This window comes from Equus asinus, chromosome 7, assembly GCF_041296235.1.
Source record: "Equus asinus isolate D_3611 breed Donkey chromosome 7, EquAss-T2T_v2, whole genome shotgun sequence".
NCBI lineage: Eukaryota > Metazoa > Chordata > Mammalia > Perissodactyla > Equidae > Equus > Equus asinus.
In genome coordinates, this window is record NC_091796.1 from 23,055,029 (window position 1) to 23,070,513 (window position 15,485).

Below are 15,485 nucleotides of genomic sequence, written 5' to 3' on the forward strand. Positions count from 1 at the left end.
GTCATTGTGCATGCTTCAGTGAGAAGCAGATTATTATGGTTGCCAAGCCTGTGGACAGGCCAAAGCTGAACAGCTGGGCAATGCAGGCCCACAGTGTGCCTCAAAATATGTGGTGACCATTTATTATTGAAACTTAAACAGAGAGGGCTATGATCTTCCCACCATGGTCAGCCTCAATGCTGAATTTATATTTATAGCTGGCCTCTCACCATCTGTGCACACGGCCTATGCTGCATCTCTGAGGAATTGGAGAGGTATTATTTGAAGACCTGATCAAATAGCCAAGAAAAAGCAATCCATCATTTATAAGGGGAAAACAGAAGACAGTCACAACGGTGTCCTGTCACACTTTCGGATTTTTGTTTTCATTTTCTTTTACTTTCATCTAATCTGATGCCAAATACAATAAACACTGACCAAGACCACTGACAACCCTTTACCATCTAGCTGGGAGAAGAATGAATTAGTGTGTTTCTCCAAGGCTTGCCTAGCGAGGAGGTAAATGATGTTTCTGCCTAGGGGAGCCTTGTCTTTTAAGGTCACGTAGGCCTAAATGAATCAGGGCCTGAGAAGGATGCAAGACATCACTGATAAAGGGCTACCTGTTGAGGTCAGAGCTTCCTGGTATAAGTGATGTTGAATGCCTGTAACTGGTTTATTAAACAAGTTGAACTACTGGGGTATTAAAAGGGAACAGTTTTATTTTCTCCTGTCATCCACTTTCAGATCCATCTCCTACCCCTGATAACAGCCTGGGCCAATCCTCTGGCCCTGGGGTCACCTTAAAGTATTTAAAAAGCCTTATCTTCAGTTATTAAAAACAGCAGCAACACACACACAAACCAGTGAGATCTAAATCAAAACATTAATCTAATGTTCAATTTAAAGTTTCTTCCCACCTCCCAGAGTAGGTCTGAGACCAAAGATGGGGAAGGGCAGTGGGACTCTCTGTCACCTGTTTGTTCAGTCTCTTGGATCTATTTTTTGCCCCTCTCTTAGGGCTTCTCCAGGGTCAGAGAGGAGAGGACGGTTTTGGAGTATAGAGACAAGGGCTGTTTTGCTCGGCTTGTGCTCTCAAAGGCCCACAGTCATAGAGGGCATGCACATGCCTCTTCTTTGTGGAGCAGCTCTGTGGGTTCTTCAGAGACCCCTCAATCTTAGGCATCCCCTCACTGGCCCCTTTCCTGAAGCAGGCAAGGCACAGTTTGGCTAGCCTTCTGCACCAGCTCCACAGCCCACCTCCACCCCAGGCAGTGTCCCTTTAGTGTCTTTTGGTTGAGGTCACCTCAGCAGGCAGGACCTCTTGGGCAGGGTCCTTTCAAGACGACTTCAGCCCTGCTTTCTTCAACTGCAGCTCCCACCCTTGTTCCTCTCAAAGGTGGAAATAGAGCTTCTTCCCACAGCTGCCTTCCCCTTTCTTCTCCCAAGATTGTAGGCAGCTCCAGACAGCTTTCAGCCTTACTAAGTTGTCCATTTTGCATTTTTGCAAGTACTCCTCAGTAAAACACACACACGCATGCACAATCTGTTCAATGGGTTTTCTTGGTGCCTCTATAACTTGGCTTATATGGGAAGGAAAAATACCATAATGATCTATAATCCTATGAATTCCAGTACTTCAAAGTATCGCCCATCCCTATAGGCAGGGGAAGATCACTGGGCCTGTCTGGTCAATGCCAACAAGTCCTGAGAGAATGTATCTCACACCTCTCTTTAGAAATAGGAGATCACTTATCTGGCACTTTCTTCAGCTTTACGGCCTTAGCTGAAAATCAAGATTAATTAGAATTCTCTCATTCTGTGACTCGTATAGCAGCTAATGTGAGTGTAGACGTGGCCATATTGTCCTTACTAATGAGACAGGGCAGTTTTTAAAGCCTGGTTCGCATTAGAGACTCTGATTTTAGGCTTCCTTTTCTCCCACTTATCCATCACTATTTCAGCAGAAAGGAATGTACTTAGTCACACAAATGAAGTTACATTAACACTTAAAGCACATTAAATGGAGGGAAAAGAAGTAGTCCATCAGAGAAATGGGCGATCTTGAACAAGAGTTAATTGTCCCTTTTAATTCCTAGATGGTTCCTTCACTCCTCCGGGACTATTGTTCTATGGTTGCTTTTTTGTTTCAATCAAGGAAAAAAGGGAAAGTCATCATTGTGAGCCTTATTAGGAGAATCTGAGAGTCTTCAGATAATTGGTTAGGCATGCACAAAATATAAGGCCTTAATAGGCACATTTTAAATGATAGAAGCCAAAGAAAGACTATGTCTCCTATATTTGATTTAGTTTCTATTAAACTTACTGCATGGTAAGTTTAAGATAAGACTGAATAAAGTCAAGAGGAAGGAAATTTGTCTAAAAGAGTTGAAATTAACGTGATCAATAGATGACATGAAAACTTTTCATAGGAGATATTAATATTTTAAAGTATTTGGATCCATATAAGTAATTTTTCAGTCTCTGATTTAAAAGAAAGAATGAATATTTTTTACCTTCTTTAGTGATACAACATTTCAGAGCAGCTGACCAGTTTGTTTTTTCTTTTTGTTTGTTTTTTTCTTGGTAGGAATTGTCTTGTTTTGAGGATGGTACATGGCATGTCTAATATAGATTTATGCTAGTTTTGAATAACCATCATATTAAGCCTCTGCAAGACTACAGAACAAAATAAAATTAAAATTTTATCAATTATAGAAAAAGGACAATTTATCAAAATGTTTAAAATCAGAGAAAAATAGTTTTTACTTTCAAATGGCCATTTCTGCTATTTCTCTGCCAACTTCCATTGACTCAAGAATATATATAACTGAGTGTGTTTGTATATATATTTATATATAACATATACATATATAAGTTCCAGATATATAATACAGATATGCATATAAGTACATACTAAGTTCCATATGCATTATATTTATATATATATGAAACACTGGGAAGAAAGGCAGGCCACAAAAGAAGGGAGAAGGTAGTAATTTAGTGGTTGCTGTCTTGACAACCAGAGGTCCTTGTTGTTTATGATGACTTTATCTCACTGCATGGAGATATATATATATATAATTAGCTAGAAAAATATACCATCAATACACTTAATAATTAAACAGTTACAAATTAACTTTGAGAGATAGAGAAACAATATGGATTTTACAAATAGACTGCACATAATTGTGACCACAGGTACCAGAGCAAAGTTCCCCTCATCTTACCAGGTTTAGGGACAATGAGCTGTGCACTGGTCTGGGCATTTCCAGCCTCATTTTCAGCCACACATTGATAAAAGCCTTCATCCGACTTCACCACTCCAAGGATTCGTAAATTGCTTCCTCCCTGGAGAGAAGAAAAAGCAAGTGAAATATTTTAAAAAGCAAAAAACTCCAAAGTGATAAAATGAACATAAACAAAATTTATGAAAGTTCACAGAAGAAACAAGAAGAGAGGCCATGAGTGTTCTCAGCTTTACAGATATGCCCTGTGTCCTGGGAAATGTCATAGATTCCCAATATTCTGAATTTAATTTAACCTAGTTCTGCAATGAAAAATATACTACAAAACTACACATCATCCTCAATATTTAAATGAGCAGTAAACAGAAACTCTTTTACTAGGGATGGAAGAAACAGAGGTTAGCATCAAAAGAAATCTCATTCTTCTACTTGTTAATGATGGAAACTCAAGTTTAGCAGCTGCCAGGGAAAAAAAGCAAAATGAAACAAGAACACTGATCTTCGCAGTTTCTAAAGGACAAAAAAATCTAGGTTGGATATTTTCTGGAAGTGTTTACTAAGAAAAAAATGTCTGGCAATCCTTTTAAAACTGTAATTGCTTTGACATGTACCCTTCTGGGGATTTGGAGGGGAGGCATGTGGATATTTTATAGCCGTGTCATTCTTGTTATATGGCCAAACGTTTCACCTTCAGTAATCCATGCATTCAATACAGCAACTTTAACTCCTGTTTTATATAAATTGAGCCACCATCTTTTTCAAGGATGGATGATAAAATGATCTGGAGATAGCATTTAATTATACTAACTCAGTTTATCTTCAATATTAGTGTTAAGAATTAGTTCAGTAAGTGAGACGTGTTAATCACTTCCCCTGAAGTCATTAAGAGATAAATATTACCTCGTGGGGAATTCTTAATTGTTTTTAGTGTCTTGTAGTTAATTCTCAGCTGATGTAAAATTCTTAGATAAAGCTGCCTAACTTCTAATTAACAATTCTCATATAAGTTACTATTTGTGCTAAATGTTACATGTGCGACAGAAAATGGCTCTCAGATTTCTGGAGCTATTGGGCAAATATTTTTAAGCACAATTTAATGTGAATAGGGCTCATACTGCACATTTTCTTTTCACCTTAAGAAAAGAAACATTTAAATAGGTTGGCTGTAATGAGTCATGCTGGGAGAAAGATTATTCAAACTACAGAAAAAATAAACGTTGCATTTTATCATCTGTCCTTAAGGGCACTCAACAGTTTCCTTTCTATGCAAGTAGCATATATTTTAGGCATATACAATGCATTTCAAGTTGTCCCATGGCAGGTCATTTTTAATTCAGTGGTAGTGGAAATAGCATTACACTTAAAGGAACTAATGGATTAGTGTGGCATTCAAAAGTTAATTTTTTTCCCTTTCTTATTCTAGTCACAACCAATTAACGAATGCAACTAAAAGTGAAAAATGGTAAGTGGTGATAAAAGTGATAGAGATATGCCTTGTGGATTTATTCCTTAAGAACTCTTACAGTATGATAAAATGCACAAAGAGATTATGAAAGTTTCGGAAAGTCCACTGATCACGGAAGAGGAATCCACCATCAAGAGCCAGTGGAACGCCATGGAGAGAGCTGGTGCCTGGCCTCCAAGGACGCCTGTGCTCCAGTCCCATTCTGCCAGGAGATTTGGCTTAGTGACTCTTCTTTGACAGGGTCATGTCTGCATCTCAAACATAAGAGAATAAGACCTAAAACCTCCTTCTTTAGCTGCAATGTCTTTGCTATTTAGAAAGTCCTTTTCATATTTCCCATATGTTCATATATGTGAATTCAAAACCTCTGATGCTAACCCGCACCTAAAGGAGAGTTTTCACAGACCATTTTCAAATGAGCACAGCATTCTGCTGGTAACAGCAAAACAACAATAATAATGATAGGTATTTTTTTTTTTTTTGAGGACTATTAGCCCTGAGCTAACATCTTCTGCCAATTCTCCTCTTTTTGCTGAGGAAGAATGTCCCTGAGCTAACATCTGTGCCCATCTTCCTCTACTTTATATATGTCACGCCTACCACAGCATGGCTGGCGGAGAGGTGCCATGTCCACACCCAGGATCTGAACTGGTGAACCCCGGGCCACCAAAGCGGGACGTGCACACTTAACTGCTGCGCCACCGGGCCAGCCCCTAATGATAGGTATTGAGCATGCACTGTGTACCAGCATAACAACTCAGTGACTATAATGCTGTTATTCCCAGTATTCCCAACAAAGACACGGACAGGGAGTGCACTAAAACTTAGAGTGTAAGAACTGTTGTTCCCAGCTTCAATCCTCTCTAATGTTCAAAATTACAAAGCAATGTGAACTCTGGGTCTTCATGGCTTCTCTGCCACTGCCACCCCCATTCTCACTGTCACTGCCACCACTGCCCTTTCATACTGCTCATGTATGATCAGCTGGTCTTATCTGGAAGGAAAGCTGCCTGTATTATCAAAGTCAGACTATCATAATCATAAGTAGCACTTCTTGTTGAAACTTATTGTAATGAGTAAAGTCAAAGAATTAAGAGATTCCTGGCTTCATAGGGTCTAGAAATAGGTTCTGAATTGTTCTTACAAGAACCAGCAATGGGGATACTTAGAAAGATGGTCTTAGGCCTTCTGATTTTTCTTTCTTTGATTGTTTGCCTAAAACTTGTCAGTAAAAAAGGGAGCTGGACTATTTGATCACTCTTTTTCAGCTCAAAACTTCTAAGTCTAGAAAATGCTTGGCCTTATTAGAATAATTTTCTTAATACGTTGCAAAAATTCCCAAAAGGAATCTTCTTCCCAGGAAAGGAAAGCAACTGAAAACATAGTCAACGATGAATGGGATTATAATGCTAGTATGAAAAAAGATAATTACCACTATCTGAAAATAATCACTAGGAATGACCACATCTCCATTCTTCATCCAATTCACAGTGGGCACAGGCTTGCCAGAGACTGCACATTCAAACTCAATATCCATGCTTTCATAGGCATAGAGGTTGGAAGGGTGAATTAAAAACCATGGCGGAACTGCAAAGACAAAAAAAAAAAAGTGAGTGGGTGGGGATGTGAACTTGCATGGTAAGGTCTTCACTGAGTTAGAAACACTGGTCTGGGATAGAAAATATTTGTAATTCAAACAACTCCCCTAAACCCTTAGTTTATTATGCAGGAACTACTGTAGAACACATCTTTTTTCCCCCCAAAATGCAGTTAAACGGTTGCAGTTAATGGTGTTTTGCCACAAGGCAAGGAAAGAAAAAACACTTTTGGAAAAATATTACATATAATAAACATTCTGAATACCCAAGTATTTGTATCTAATTGACCTACATAAAGGATACTGGAAAGTGCATAAAGCTGTGAAACCTATGCTGATAAAGTAAATAAAGGGAAGCTGAAAGGACTGGGACGACCCAGAATATAAGACAAGAAAGCTTAGTGTCCCTGCAATTCCAGAGTTTCATTGGGATGTAGTTAATGTGATGCACTCATTTCCTGTTGAAACTGGCTGTGGCGATAGGACACTAAAAATGACTATCATCTTTACTGTGGACACATTGCTATTGTCCTAGCAATTATCTATTGTAGAGTATTGCTATACTGCATTATTATTTTCTCAGCATGGTACTTGATATACTAATTTAATTTAATGTCTTAATTACCATAATACTAGCTACTCTATGATGGAAATTTGCAATTGAATGAAAATTACAACTATAACACACCTTTGCTAATGAGTCTCTCAGACCTGGTGGCTACATTTCTACCCTGAGGACAGTGAAAAGCCAGCTAGTTTCCTTGGAGCAATACTCCTCTCTCTACCTCTCCAGGCCCTTTGGAGTTAGTTGTCAAAACAGTAGACATAGCCCATTATTCTTCTCTTGAATGCAAATCTTTGAAGAGATTGACCACACCAAAAGTCTAAAATATCCTTGCTGCCAAATCAGACTACGTCTATACCCAAAATAAATGGGTTCTTTCAAGTGCAGTATACAATTGTATCGACATATAATTTCACTGTAAGGAATCATAGTTTCATTTGTAATCATATTCAGATTACTATAAAGGAACCTATTTGGATTTGAATGAAGTTTAGATATGACATATGGGGGAAAATAATCTTTATAAATTCAGGCTTCCGTGTTAAATATATCTCAACAAAATCCTAGTTTTATGGAATAATGTTTCTAATGGGCTGCTCAATTTATAGATTAGAAATAGCTCTCTCACGCCATAGGTTCAATTTTTCCGCACCAATTTGTTGCCAAAGTAACTTTCTTTCTTTCAGCTAACTTGTTCTTAAACACACATCCCTCTTCCTTTTTTTAGACAAGGTGCTGTGTGATATATCTCTACCCAACCCAACACTTCTCTCCAGGCCTTTTCTTAGTGACAAGTAACTTGAAATCTGCTGAATATTTCTCTCTAGATTGCTCTTTCCTACCTACACATCTGTCCTCCCCCGGAGTACTGGTTGTTGAGATTTGCATTTCATTCTCTGTTCAAGTTGTCTCTCACACATACCTGTCTATACTTTCCTAAAAAATTTAGGTTGGGTTAAATTTAATTCTATCATGAAACACCTAGAATGTATTCTACATTGGAAATGAAAGCACATTTGAGTTTTATTCTACTACTATTGACTGGGGTACCCATTGTTCTGGATAAATGGTTTTTATGCCGTTGATTTTATTCTTTGCACTTTCTATTCAAACAGGTGTTCCATCTAGTCTGATAGTGATCATGTCCAGAGCGAGAGAGACGTGTTTAGGTGCTCTTAACAACTGCCAGAACATGTACTACCTTTTTTCATGACATATTTATAAGACTTGGGATATTTAATTACATGTTTTTTTCTCAAGTAGAAGTAAATATTCATTACTGAAAACTAGATGACAGACAAGCACGTGACTCAACAGCAGTTCATCTCATTGTGACATCAATCTGGATGTGAATCTACTAAGCTCTTAACTTCTTAAGGACAATGGCTGTCTTATCTATCTTTGCATCCTCGAGGCCAATTAGGGGATAGGCGCTAATAAGTATTTATCAGATAAACAGGCATGGGTATGGTTTTTCTCTTTATCTGGCCAATCTCTTGGTATTCAGGCATTTTCTGGCTACAATTAAGTAATAGCTATGGAAAAGCTAGGTGCGAAACAACATTCAAGACATAAGGGCATACTTTTCTTGCAAAGTTAGCACCAATTACAGCAATAGAATTTTAGAAGCATCAAACTATAAGCTATTCTGCCATAGTTGGCAAAGGTAATATTTTAATCATCTTAGAGAAATGAAAACATAGACTTTTTGATTTTATTTTCTATACCCCACTAGTATTTCTTATTGTGAGTATGATATGCTGAAAAATTCTTCCTCTTATCTAAAAATTCTGGTCTATGTGCTGTGGGGATGAAAAGTATTTGATCTTCAACCTTTACTTTAGAGTCTTTTATATGTACTCGGAAACGATTTTAGATCTCTCCTCACAATTTTCTTTATCCAGACAAATAATTCCATTACCCTTCCTCAGTTCTAGCCTTTCCGTAGTTTGGGTTACTTCTCTCTAAATCCAGACTGAACCTTCCATTTTCTCTTTAATTGTGGACCCTACAATCAAATTGGGAGAATGATGTAAGGCTCAAACCAGTGATAAAAATGATAGGAGGATTATCTCAAGGTCCTAATTCTATGTGCTTACTGATGTTATTGCCAGGCCTTTGTTATTGAAGGGGCTGGAAACTTGATTTCTGTGCTATCAATGGCCTTCCGTAGATACTAGCAACTCTCCAACAACTAAATTTTTGTGTGTGTGTATATATACATATGTGTGTGTGTGTGTGTAAATGTATATTTAGCTATAAATACACATGTATTTTTAATTTATGCATTTCTATATATTTTCACATGTATTTATGTTCTTGTATGCTTTTATGTAAACTACATAATCATATAGAATACCTATATTTAAAATTTCATGTACACATATGGATACACAAAAGTATACATCTGTACGTATACAATTTATGAACATCTTTCTTTGTCCAATTTTCAGTTTGAGCTGGGAAGGAAATGAAAACATGTTAAGGAAAACAAGATATAAATATTAACTCATGTGCAGTGCATGATGACAGAAATAACAATTATATAAAAGTTATCCAGTTTCCAACATTGCACATTGACAGAAATTTGAGAGTTATTATTTTTCCTGAGTCAAATATTTTCTAGAATGCCCTCTTGGTATTTGAGAGTAAAAGATGTGGATATTCTAAAAGTCTAGAAAAAATGCATCTGTCATGCACGAGAGCTGTTTCTGTGTATTTTTTAAATGCACATGGAAGACTGACAGTAAAGTACAGTAGAAAATTTGTTTTTTGAGTTTCTTTTTAGTAGGTATTCTATGAAGGAACCTTTCAACACAAACATTTAACTGAGAAGATGGTGGATTCTAACACAAAACTAATTTCCCTCCTCTAATTCTTAATGAAATAAAAAGTAAGTCCCAGTATGCACAAACATATGTAAAAATAAACCACAGTAACCAACTAAACAAACAAAAAAGGAAACACAGTCAATTGCCAAAAAAAAAAAATCAAAACAGACATTTCTAGAGTAGAGCAGAAAGGTAGATTAGGATTTAGTTCTTTAACTGTCCTTAAAACCCAAAATCTGCCCTGGAGCTCGGGGGGGGGGGGGGGGGGGGGAAGCCCACGAATTCTCACTAATACCTTCAAACTTGAATCAGTACAAAATCTATGACTAGCTTTTTCCTTCTTGATTGAGGAGAAGCTGTAGTGGCTGTTGAGGAAGCACACAGGAGATGGGACTGACTAAGGAAAAGGCTCTTGGGCTACCAATGAACTGAAGAATTGATTGGAAAGCTGAGGACAATCTCCTCTGCTCTGGAAGGGAAGAGGAGACAGCACCAGACAACAAAGCAGGGTGTTCTCATAGAGGTTGAATGCTGCTTCAACTGAACTCACTCCTCAACCATTCCTGCTGGTTATTGAAGAATACATAAAACCTGAACTATCCAGCCTCCAAACTGGAGCCCAAGGGGTCTCAGGCAGGGTGGTACATAAATCTAGAAGTAACCTCTACTATATTAGAACAAATAGAATGTCTGGACAGAGCCACCCACACATGAGCAAGATAAAAGACATATATGGGAAATACAAAAATATACTACAGCCAACAATAATGTATATGTAAGAGAGAGAGAGTGAAGGGAGAGGAGAGAGGGAAACAAAGCACTCAACTCAGGAGAAAATATAAGGGTAGGACCAGAAGGAAATTCCTCAACTTGCTCTGCATAATGAATTCACTTAATATGAAAATGAATTCAACAAAAATAGAGGTCAAAGACTAGCTGATAAAACAGCAGAATGAAACAAAAAGGGAGGTAGTAGACCTAAGGAAACAAATCAAGGACCAAAACAACCTCATTAGAGAGCCAATACATAAATTAGAAAACACAAGTCACACAATAGACACCACTAAAGATCAAATTGCCAACATATAGGACACTTGAGATAATCACAGTCAAAGTAGATGAAAAAGGCAAAGGGACTAAAGCAATTAGAGCAAAGCTTGTAAAGAAAGAAAGAGGACGAGCAAAGATGATCCAATATGAAGATAACAGACATTCCTGATGCAGCAAGCCCTCAAATGGAACAGAGGATATAGTCAAAGATAACATAATAGGAAGTTTTCCCTGAAAAACAAATCTGAATTTTCAGATTGAAAGACTATACCATGTTCCTAGGAAATTGAATACATAAATCTCAATAGTGAGAAATATCTTATTTGAGCTATTGAATCCGGGGGATAAAGAATTATTTGAATATCCAGACAGAAAAATCAAAATCAAAACACATCCACAAAGGGTGACAGGGATTGGATTCCTGTACAGACATATCCAATGTTAGAAAACAATGCAACAATATTACCCAGGAATATCATACATGATCATTTATACACAGCCACATTCTCAATTATGAAAGTGCTCAGAAAACGGCACTTTCTAAAGCAAGCCCGACAACAAAATCCGGGCAATTAAGGGTACCTCAAAATAAAAAGTTAGGCATTGTGATAAAAGACTGGTGATGAGTAATGAATAGAATGCTATACAGAAATAAAAGTAAACACAGCGAAATGATGGTTACTGAAGAGAATTGAATTGTTATAAACCAAAACAGGATAAAATTAATGTTATAACTACCCAAATCAGAAGGGAGGAAATGAGAGGATGAATGAGACTGCTAATCTTTCATTCTTGCTAATCTTCTCATCCTTCATAGCAGGAATGTAATCACTTATGCCCTCAAATAACACATGAACCTAAAAAGACTAAAAACAGTACCTATGGCCCAATCACATTGTTATAAACGTATATCTACCTAAATATCCAACTATTTATGTACATACAAGGATGTATAGAATACTGAAATTTGGGAAGATTTTTAATTCACATGGGGTATTTTCACAAAATTGAGTGATTTTTCTAAAACATTGCTTTTTTTAAGACTCTGGAAGCAAATTCTCTTAAGATGTTACAGTGGCTGTGGAAGCATGGATATATCTCCTTTCCTTCTGTGTATTTTTAAAATTTCCAATGATTAAGAAGATATTAACTAAAAATCTACCTTCTGGGAGGGCTCACCACTATAGCTTTAACCAGCAGAAGAACCCACTGGAAACTCTCTTAGCTTATATAAATAGTGCTTATGATATAAGTAGCAGGTAAACACATCTACCTTCCTTTTCTTTTTCATCACATGTCTCCACTGGGGCTTGGGAGAACTTCAGAGAAACTCTTGCTTCTGGTGACATGAGCACATAAATCCTTAAGGGAAATCATGGTGGAGGAAACAGCAGCACGAGGTTTTCTTCCTCAAATATAGCGAAGGGAGACTATACGCAGCATGACCTGGGAAAACTACTGAATGAGAAGGAGAGTCAGGAATTCTGACTCCCAGTTCTGGCTCTATTGGAGGGTAGATTAGGGACACCCAGCAACTAACTGAACACTTCTTGACTTCAGTTTCTTACTTCGAAAATTTAGAGGATTGAATTGGAATCCATGTTTTCAAATTCTTTGGAAACTCTTCAGTGTTACTGGGGCAGGGATGGTGATGTTACTCTCCAACACTTTAATACCTTCAAGCAAAAGAGTACCATGTCGATCAATTGTATATACTGAGCTTCCTTATTAACTTAAAACTATATGAGAACATTTTCTGCCGCTAAAACAAAGATAGTAAATTACCCCAAACTTTTTTCCAGATTTAAAATTCTGTTAGTCTAACTTGTGAGTATAGTTAGTCCAATGTTGTTCAGCATGAACAGTTTACATAGAGTTGATTTAGAAAAGAAAGAACAGGGAAAATAAAATTGTCAGTTTGCTTTTTATTCTGCCACTAAAATAATATTTGGCTAGCATTAATGCATTGCTTAAAACAATAAATACCAACATAAGCATCCCATAAAAATCACAGAATGTGACACAAAGGTAGGTCAAGGGTAATTAGTTCAACGCCTTGTTGCAAAATGACAGTATTCCTTTTACAGTAACGCTTACAAATGACTTACTTTTAAGATCACTTGCTGAAAGATTATTTCCAATATTGTTTTATTCCAATTTTGAGACTTTATTTGCCTTTTTCACTTCCGCATTATGGCTTCAAGAAATCTTATCTATCTCCCTATAGATAAGACCAAAGTCCACGGTAATTTTACTGCTTTACAAGTGTGGATTTCAGAAACCATGGAAAAAGTGTGTGTGTGTATTTGTGTTTTAAGATTTATAAAATCTCACCACATAAACTATCCGTTTATAAACTTGAATGGCTTCTTGCATAGTCAATGAAAGCGGTCTTTCTGAGCATTTTGCTTGATATTTAAAAACCAAGAAAGAATGTTCACAAAAATTGCTTGTAATTCATAGTGGTAAGTTGTACTTAAAAATTCAGATCATAAAGTTCATTTTAGTTGGGAAGAGCTGGCATCAAATTTTAAAATGTATTAAGGGCAAATGATAAAGATATGCATTAGATTAAAGACATAGCAAAATCTACTACATATTTAACAACAGTTTATATCAAAAAAGATATAAGAAATTTTGTTGTCTGCTAAGAATTCCAATCTTAAACCCCTGACCTGAGTCTTACATTTTAGAAGACCCTGGATATCCTAAACAAGTGTATGTATATGTGTGTGCATGTGTGTGCATGCGTGTGTGTGTGTTAGGGAATATATGGCTACCTTTATCACTTGGAATCTGACAGTCAGTGCTGGCACAGAACAATTTGTAACCCTTAACATCCTCTCCTGTGACTAACACTCTTCAAACCTCAGGGAAACACTTCTTTATCCCTCCACCCCCGCCATAGTCACCAAACACAAGAGCCAAAATGTGAGGCTAAGTATTTTTGCTCATGCATTTCGTAGTGAAATCTTCTTCCACACAAAAGCTCATTGGGAAATGGTTGGAAAAAAAAGCTCGAGGAACTATTTTATGTAGTTCTTCAAATTTTACAGAATTTTTCCTTCCTTTCTCATTCCGAGAAGTGTTTGCATATTTTACTTACCATGTGACTCATCAATTAAAGCAAACTGGTTAAAAAGCTTATAATTCATCTGCTGATTCTGATTAAAAAACAAATGTGCTTCTCAGAAGCTTCTAAAAAGCCCTTGGTATATTTTCATACTTATACATATTTACCTCATGTTTGTTCTTGCATATACATTTAATTCCTGTTCACATGCCAAACATAAGCAGTCATATAAATCAACACAAGCCTTTACTTTGCGACTAACCATGCATTCATATGTACAGCTACAAACATCGATATTCTATAGCCATATATGTGCCCTCAAATGCTTTTATACCCATTGATATGTCTATAACAAAACCCTGACCCAAAATCTGAACATTCCTTTTGCTTTTCTATGCATATTTGTTAAAAGCTGATACCAAATTTCTGCATTACAAAAGAAAAATAAATCCACCCAGTTACAAGTTATGTAATAAAAGGAGCTGTTTTTTGTTTGTTTGTTTTTGCTTCTGATAAACCTGAACTTCAGGCAGAGTAGATGTAGGCTGTGGATAGAAGATCCTAATTGCTAAGGATAGGAGTATGCCTAATTAGTTTACATCCTAAAACATAATGAGTACTGAATAAGTGCTGATTTGGTTGATTGATCAATGAAAGTTACAAAGGCTCTTAGAGAACCAGTCCATCCCTTATATTTCACAGGTGAAATTAAGGATATATGATATTTCTATGGGATCAGAGAGCTCGTAAATATCAAAAGCAATGTCAGAACTTAAGCTTCCTGAATTCTAACCAATGGTCTTTCCTTTTTACCAAACTACATTTAAAAATACATATCAAGGAAGCTATCAAAGTATTTTAATCACATACACAATCACTTCATGATACCTGGACAGGGGAAATGTCCTTTCTCCTTTTTTTGAAACTAAGATAGAGACTATCTTGCTTTTGCCTGATACAACCAGCAAACACAGAAAGCAAAATTGTGTCAACTCCAAAATTCTCCTCTGTCATGTTAAGATGCCTCTCGGCAATCTTACTTATTGTTATGTCTGTATTGTTGTTCTTGTTCTCAAATGCAATTTCTCCTTATTAATACTTCAATATATCCTGATACGAATAGGTAAGAACAGTAGTATGGAGATCTTTATGAAACATGTTTGAAGATGTCAGTGCCATTATCTATTCTGTTTAGGGAATTTTCAGGACCTGTAGATAGTTCAATTTGTCCTACCTCCAGTTGGGCAATCACAGACATGGTAGCAGCACTGTGATGGAGGGGTTAAATGACATCATGGAATAGTGAGTAGATGGGAGTGGCGTGGGGGAATAGCAGAAATAGATTATTATTTACTCTCATAACTGTTTACTAGAATTTGGTCATACAAAAGTGTCTAATTTAGAGTTAAATTAGAATAATGAAACTATTAGGCATACATTTTGGAAATAAACCATCTAAAATGCAACTTTGCTATTCAGTGGTATAACACATTCTTAAGAGAAGTCAGCTGGAAAATTAAGAAGCTAGGAAATCACTTTCAAAATTCTCCTTTGACAAAAAAACTCATAAAGTGATCTGAAGTTTCTAGGCCATTCAAAAGAGCAGTTTCATTGATTCTGCTAATAATTGGTTTGATTATTCAAGAAACTCTGTTTTGAAGAAGAAAATGTCAGATG

The 15,485-nt window shown here is 36.6% G+C and overlaps 1 protein-coding gene across 2 annotated transcripts in view; it reads right to left on the reverse strand.

The window, feature by feature from the left end:
* The window catches only part of DCC (DCC netrin 1 receptor), a 1,085,205-nt gene that overhangs the window by 422,900 nt on the left and 646,820 nt on the right, over nt 1-15,485 (reverse strand). For both annotated transcript variants that reach the window (XM_070513040.1, XM_070513039.1), the window contains exons 6-7: nt 6,125-6,279; nt 3,210-3,330 (exon numbers count right to left, since the gene is read on the reverse strand). In XM_070513040.1, coding sequence (XP_070369141.1) covers nt 3,210-3,330; nt 6,125-6,279 — 276 coding nt within the window. The remainder of the gene's footprint in view (nt 1-3,209; nt 3,331-6,124; nt 6,280-15,485) is intronic.